The sequence below is a fragment of the Geosmithia morbida genome (assembly GCF_012550715.1).
Source record: "Geosmithia morbida isolate 1262 chromosome Unknown scaffold_10, whole genome shotgun sequence".
Classification (NCBI taxonomy): domain Eukaryota; kingdom Fungi; phylum Ascomycota; class Sordariomycetes; order Hypocreales; family Bionectriaceae; genus Geosmithia; species Geosmithia morbida.
This window is the reverse complement of record NW_023336197.1, coordinates 931,635-938,807: the sequence shown is the minus strand read 5'-3', so window position 1 is coordinate 938,807 and position 7,173 is coordinate 931,635. Positions and strand designations below refer to the sequence as shown.

General features: G+C 49.6%; 2 protein-coding genes across 2 annotated transcripts; one reads left to right on the top strand and one right to left on the bottom strand.

Moving 5' to 3' along the window:
- Window positions 1–4,364: 4,364 nt before the first annotated feature.
- Window positions 4,365–4,967, bottom strand: GMORB2_1776 (peptidyl-tRNA hydrolase, PTH1 family; the record flags this gene model as incomplete). The annotated part of the gene is made up of 1 exon (XM_035463757.1): window positions 4,365–4,967. The coding sequence occupies one exon, from the start codon at window positions 4,965–4,967 to the stop codon at window positions 4,365–4,367; it is 603 nt and encodes a 200-aa protein (XP_035320588.1).
- An 828-nt stretch (window positions 4,968–5,795) lies between these two features.
- On the top strand, window positions 5,796–6,843 carry GMORB2_1775 (bridging integrator 3; the record flags this gene model as incomplete). The annotated part of the gene is made up of 5 exons (XM_035463756.1): window positions 5,796–5,808; window positions 5,868–5,918; window positions 6,002–6,047; window positions 6,104–6,177; window positions 6,242–6,843. 5 exons carry the CDS (start codon window positions 5,796–5,798, stop codon window positions 6,841–6,843), a joined length of 786 nt encoding a protein of 261 aa, XP_035320587.1.
- Between the last annotated feature and the right edge of the window lie 330 nt (window positions 6,844–7,173).

The window sequence follows — 7,173 nt, the reverse complement described above, 5'->3', positions numbered from 1 at the left end:
CCCCCCCCAAAAAAAAAAAAAACCCCCCAAATACACTCCGCACGAGGTATGGCATGATCAATGATCAACTCTCTCGCCCCAAATGACATTCTCGAAAACCCAAGCACGGGGAAAATAAAATATTACCATCTAGACTTGGAAAGCTTCGCGATCATCACTCCAGTGGCCTTTTTTTTTTCGTCTCGATGCCCATGAGCTCTCCAGATAAGCATAATCCGTTTCCTCCGCCATGACGAGAGTCGGTGATGATCGCACTTTCTCTTATCATCGTCCATTGGCATGGGCGATCCCAAGATCTCGAGCCAATTTTCATTAGAAATCTCTTACGACGTCTCTCTCGGACCGAGGTGTAGGATACGGCGCGTGTGGATGAAGCGTGTTGTCGCTGTCGTGGTGCTGGCCATCAGCTCAATGCTATGCGGGATAGTTCCAGGTACTCGTTTCGCAGAGAAGCACAACCGGGAACGTAGCAATGATACAGTGTACATGTACTCCGTATTACTACTAGATGTCGCTCGTAGGTAACTCTGGGATATTGATGCACAAAGGTGTATGAGCTGTCTCACTTATACATACACTCATGCTTCCTCTCATCCTTTCCAAGCTTCTTGCGCCAACAATAGGTCCTAAGAGCACACTTGAACATTAGTTCGTCAATTTCAATCGACAGCTCAGCAATTGAGAATTTGCGTCGGAGATTTTCTCCCAATGGTGGTGTTATCGTCAGCCAAAATATTTTTGACCTGCCACATTCATTCAACAGAGTTACAGCCGGGGTAAGAGAGAGAGAGAGAGAGAGAGAAAGAGGGAGGCTACAAATCACACGCCCCCACTTCTATAAGCTGCCTATTATTATGGAGTGTGATTGGATCCTTTTGCCTTATCTCTTGGCGGGATGCACATGCCACATGGGGAGGGGTGGACACTTAAGAGGGAAACAACCCGCGGATAGATTGCATTTATTATGGAACCCACCCCCAAGAACAATTAAAGTATTACATGTATTATATGTAGGGCACTGCGGAATAGTACGGGCACGTAAGAATGAGCAACTGGGCAATACTCACACACCGTAGGCAAATGAATTTCGAGACTACGACTACGAGTGAGAAACTGGTGGTCTTGTCCCAACGATGCACTTCGTCGGGCGCTGGAACAATAATCGCAAAGCTAGATAGATCCATGCAGATATCGCGAGACCGCAGGAACGGCCACGGCAGTAACCCTCATCAGTTCATAGCTTACTAATGAACAAGATCATCTCCACCGACATATTGAGCTAGAAATGTGCAAAACTCTAAATATGTTCTATATCCTGTCATGTGCATATGATGACAGCCCCGGGCCCTTCTCATCCGCGACGTTGTCCTATAAGGCCCTGTCATCGGTGTTGAGGCAGCGTCGATTACCAATACAATGGAAAGAGACTGTCCGTGCGAGGCTGATTCTGCGACGGCTTTATTTGCTGTAGCCTACACTTGCATATTCTCTTTTTTTTTTCTTATTCGTCAAACAGTTCATGGAATTTCAGCGGGAGATCTGGTTATGTGAGCTCCTGGGGAATGCTTGGCTTGCTGTGCGTTTCCAGACTAAGCTCCCTCTTCAAGAGGTTCGCATACGGCAGGCCCTCAAAAACAATGGCCGGCAGCTCAGTACCGTTCAATGCGACACCGCCATTTCCCCATTGCGTATGTAGCATGATTTCTGGTGGCTTCTTCACCTGAAAGTCTGACTGGATGTTACTTCGCAGCTAGGGAAGTGACAATCCATTGGTGACTGGCCTCGACCAGCCAGTTTTATCCGTCTTTCGCTCAACCAATTAGTTGAATTGAATACCATCGAGGAATTTTAAAGTGCTTCGCAACATCGGTAAAGTGGTGATGGAGGATGTGTCTGGGGATATAGGTGTTGGCCTTGACACTGTAGACCTTCTCTGGCATGGTAAAATCGGGTTACTCATATGCGCCCCTCGTATTGTTGGACTTGAGGCCCGGGTAAAGCCTGTTCTTAGACCACGTTAAACTACATGATTCAGCGGATCCGGGGACGGCGAATCTTTGCCTTTGGCAGGATCTAGGTAATGGCCTCTACGGCCGCCAGACCAAACCAGCGTGCTGGGCTTTAGCATATCTCTAGAAGGTAAAGGTTAGCAAAAGGATTGCAGGTACGACTCACCAACGCTTGCCATTGAGATATGGCAGGTAGCAATTCTATCTCGTGTGCATGCATTCTCTTAGACAGACCCGTATGATTGACGCCACAGCCATTCTTGAATGACATATTTTGAACTTTTTGCTATACGGTGGGGGAGATATCAGCGGATGATACGTCATATACTTCAGTTAAAGTATTTGTTGTTGTTATACAAATATAATACTCTGGTATTTTCCTGCTCCGTTTTCCCTTCATTTCTCCCATTCATCAATATTCATGATTAATCAGCCCATCTATGGTTCCTGCATGAAGACGCCGGTGAAGGACATATCGGCCATATTGTACACTGCCATGGGGTAGCTAGGAAGACCAATGCGGTCGATTAGGAAGCCAACACCATGCTTCCTTAACTTACAATGTGCATAATACTGACTTTACTACTAAGTATTTGATGCTCGCACTGGTTTGCGCGCGGAGGATGCGGCCGAAGGAGGGGAGTAGGCATAAGGTAAATGGTGAATAAAGAACAATCGATATGTAATGCCTATAACTACGAGTATATGCAGTTATCCAATATTTCCCAAAAGTTAATGTCTTAGTCGTGTAGCACTGCACAAGCAAGAGCACCGCTACAGACAGTACTGCAACTTTTCCCATGGGGAGGGACATAACGCACCGCCCAGGTCGAGGGTAGGAGGAGTATAGATAGGCACATGTAACCTAGGTAGATAGTTGCATACCACAGACTGCACTCAAGCCTTTTACGTACTCTTCGAGACATAAAACCTAGCTTTGTAGTCTTGGCTTTATCTAAATGATACCTCTGGGGTACATCCGTCTTGCTCGGCTTAGTCCTCCGGCTAAAGACCTGATCATTACAGCGTATTACTTATTGTTACCCCGTAGAAATACGCGAATAAGTGACTGTCCAAGATGGATATCAAGTATGGAAAGTGCTCCGTATATGACATCAATATCTCATCACAGTGTAAACTCTCCTAAATTGGCTTGGCTTGGGTCTAGGGAGAACTAGTGCTTGCAGGTAGATGTGGAGACGTCTACGTTGGGAGGGTGCAAGCTTGGGGAGATCAGATAGCAAGATATTAAAATAATCATAATATTTTACGGCGGAGGAGATAACAAAACTCACTGACCCCCACGCAACCCCCCTCCCTCCCCCCTTCCCAAGCGAATATGTGCTCTCAATGGAAATCGTCAACGGCCCTTAAATCGACCCCTTGGACTGAACGCCCGCACAGCCCTGTGATGATGACGGTTAGACACGTTGTTGCGGGCGTGAAAACACAAGATGCCTGCTCTTAGGTTACTTCCCCGCGGACAAATATGTTACCACGACATTTAGCAGACAAAGTAAAAATATATAAATCTGCTCTGTTCGCACCTCCCTCTTGCTGCGACTCTCTTCCCTCACTGGTGTTTTTTGATACGCAAGCGCAACCTCCGCCCCAACTGCGAGGCGTGGGCTGCCTTATCAGTTTCTTCTACATCCCAAGCCAACAAGACCACTTGTTGTTTCGGCTCGCCCCCTCTATTTTTCTTGCTGGCCATGACCGGCCAAGGAATTAAAATGAACCGATAAATCCTCCTGGGTAGGTTTCCCCCCTTCCTAGACACCGAGGCCGCCGAAGACGAGTGATTCGACCCTGCCTTATCAGACAACCAGACCCTTTTGCAGACTCTAAGCCTAAAGCAGGGTGTCTCCGCCGCCAATATTACCTTTCATGTCGGTTGGCACACGCCCCCCTTTGCTGGTCATTGACAGAGCTTGTTTTTCGTGCCGAGCACCCGCTATCCGCGGAACGGAAGGATGGGAAGGATGCCGATACCGCCCGACAGTCAGATTGGACAGCGACAGACAAGCTCAGTATCATGTAGAACAAGGGCCCGATCCATCCCGGTCTTTGCAATTCTTTATCCTTTCTGGGGAGTTGAAGTTGAAGATAATATGCGTTTCCCATATCGCACGGCTATGTGTGTCATATTCGTAGTTGTACTCTATGTTAGGCCGTCCAACGGCCGGCCCCGCAACGTGCTTGTTTCGCACGGGCAACACGCCCAGGAGGACGAACCCTCTCCGGCCCGCGTTCGGGTCCATCCACGCCGCGCTGCATGCTATAAGACTTCTGCATTTCAACGCACTCGTCTTTTGGTCCAACGTAAAAAGCCATCGTACCGAGTACGTCGACGCTTCACTTGGATAATTCTGACGCCCACTCATCCTCCAATTCACGCAGCTTGGTGGCGACCTCTCGCGCCACCGAAGTCTGGAGCTCCTGGATCTTTTCGGCCCCTATCGGGGCCAAGACGTATCGTGAAACGGTAGCGGCGTCCCTCTCGTCTGGCCTTCCGATACCGACAGCGATCCTGGCAAGCGGCGACTCAGGGTACTTTGACTGGGTCACGGACGATCTCACACTCTTTATGCCATTATGGCCCCTGTGGCTGCGGTCCCAGGCGACGAGACGGACAATGCCAAAGTCCTTTTCGAGCTCGTCGTGTACCAGAACCAGGCTGAGGGAGGCCGGGTCGTGTTGCCGCGCCATCTCCTGCCATGCGCGGGCCACAAAGCCTCCTGACACGTTCATCAGGGTCGGCGACTGAACCATGGTGTACTTGGGCCCCTGGGACACGAGACAGGTTTGCTTGCCCAGTTTGGTCGGTTGGTAGTCGGGCTGGCCTACGACCTTGGCGAGGCCTTTGAGGACATAGTGACCGGCTGAGTGTAGGCTTGAGTATTTGGGAAGGGGATTGCCCAGACTGACCACCAGGAAATGGGGGTTGAATACGCCCATGCTGCTGCCGCCCCGTCGTCGTCGTGAGAATGAATGTGCTTGTATCTTTGTGTGTCTTGGCCTACAGAACGCGAAAACATGCGAGGGAGATGGGGAACATTTGTTTTTCCGTGCATACATATAATCGAATGCGGCCGATGCAGGCTGTTTCTCGTGGCCCTTGGTGGGGGGGGGGTAGGTATGACGTATAATTTCTAGACATGGCAATGTTAACACATCTATATACTTCATACTTCTAGCGTCCGAATTAGCTTTCAAACCATTCTTTCACTATATAACTGGTCACTAGAGAGAGTTATGTTTGGTTCAGATTGTTCAGCGCGGTGACTTAGACATGCATTCATGCACGGAGAAGCTAGCATGTAATTGATCTGCGAATGTCGCACAACATCCCACAACATCCCTGCTCTGGAAAGAAAAAAGAAAGGAGAAGGAGGTACAACAGAGGACAAAGAGAAATTACAAACGAAGAGACTGTTATTCATAGGAACAACCATGAAAAGAAATGGCAATGAGATGGACTCATGTGGAACCCTCGAGTAGTACACGTGATCCACTTGCGGAATAATAATTGTGCGTTCTTGGCAGCTTGCGCCTCATTCGGCTGACTGACGTCGTGTTGGGCTGAGCACTAGCATCGTGGCTGCGCTTTGCGTGGCGGGCTCGTTGCTTTTTGTCACCACTTTGCAACTCATACAACAACAATATTCGCTCGGCAATATTCCCAAAAAGCCCCCTTGAAAGGATCGATCGATAAACTAACGAACTATATAAACACGCGGTTTTTTCAAAGCTACTATTAAATCCGCTCGGCGCAGATTCGTCAAGATGTCGTGGGCGGGTAGGCCAAACATCACGCACACCCCGCATCCGGGAGGGGCCATGCTGATCAGACTACAGGGTTCAAGAAGAATGTGAATCGCGCGACGACGCAGGTGATGATGAAGACGGGTATGTTTTCTTCAATGGGCGTCGGACATAGGATATCCGGCGTTCATAGGATGCGGACTGGCCGTCTAACATTTGGAATACAGGACATGTTGAGAAGACCAACGATCGCGATTACGCTGTTGAGGAGAGGTACGCAGCAGCAGCTATCATGGAAGTCCTGGGTTAGATCTGACAAGGAGAAATAGGCGATTCAGAACCATGGAGGCTGCCTCACTGAGGTTACAAAAGGAGTCGAAGGGTTACCTGGACTCATTGCGAGGTATGTGAATTTGGTCCATATTACAGAGATCCTGAGTGGGATACTGACCGTCAATATTCTTTAGCCATGACTGCCTCCCAGATGCGCATCGCTGAGACGATAGACGCCTTCTACGGTGATTCCGGAGCCACGGACGGCGTAGGCCGCAGCTACAAGCAGGCCGTGGAGGACCTCGACGCCGAGACGATAAAGGCCCTGGACGGCCCATACCGGACGACGGTGCTGGACCCCATCACCCGCTTCTGCGCCTACTTCCCCGACGTCAATGAATGCATTAAGAAGCGTTCCCATAAGATGCTCGACTACGACGCCCTTCGAGCCAAGGTCAAGCGTCTGGTCGAAAAGCCCGACAAGGACGCCACGAAGCTGCCGCGCACCGAGAAGGAGATGGAGATGGCCCGCCTTGCCTACGAGCAGCTCAACGAGCAGCTGAGCACCGAGATCCCCCAGCTTATCGAGCTTCGAGTTCCATACCTAGACCCCACATTCGAGGCCCTCGTCAAGATCCAGCTGCGCTTCTGCGCAGAGGCTTACTCGCGCATGGCCCAGGTGCAACAATACCTCGATGCCGATTCACGAGATCAGTACGCAGAGGGCCACTTGGATGCACGCGTAGAGCAAGTCTTGCAGGAGATTCGGGAGCTGAGCATCAGCGGCACAGTATGAATGGCGGGCTGTTTCTTCTCTGGTTTCTCTGGGTTATGTGTTCCTTTACAGAGGAAACAGTTGGTGTGAAGTGCCATGACACCGCATTGACAAATATATAACTAGTTTGAACGGCGTAAGGTCTAATAATTACCACTTCGGGTTTCTTCTTTTCCTCCCTGTTTCCTTCTCTTGCCATATTTTCCTTGAAGCGTTGTATACACGGATAACGTGATACACATTCTTTTGGAACAGCGTCCAGTATCTACCCACCATCAAACATGAATTTTTCTTTCGTAAACCGCCAGACAGAAAGGGAGATATTGAAGGGCGGACGTGTTTCATAGACTC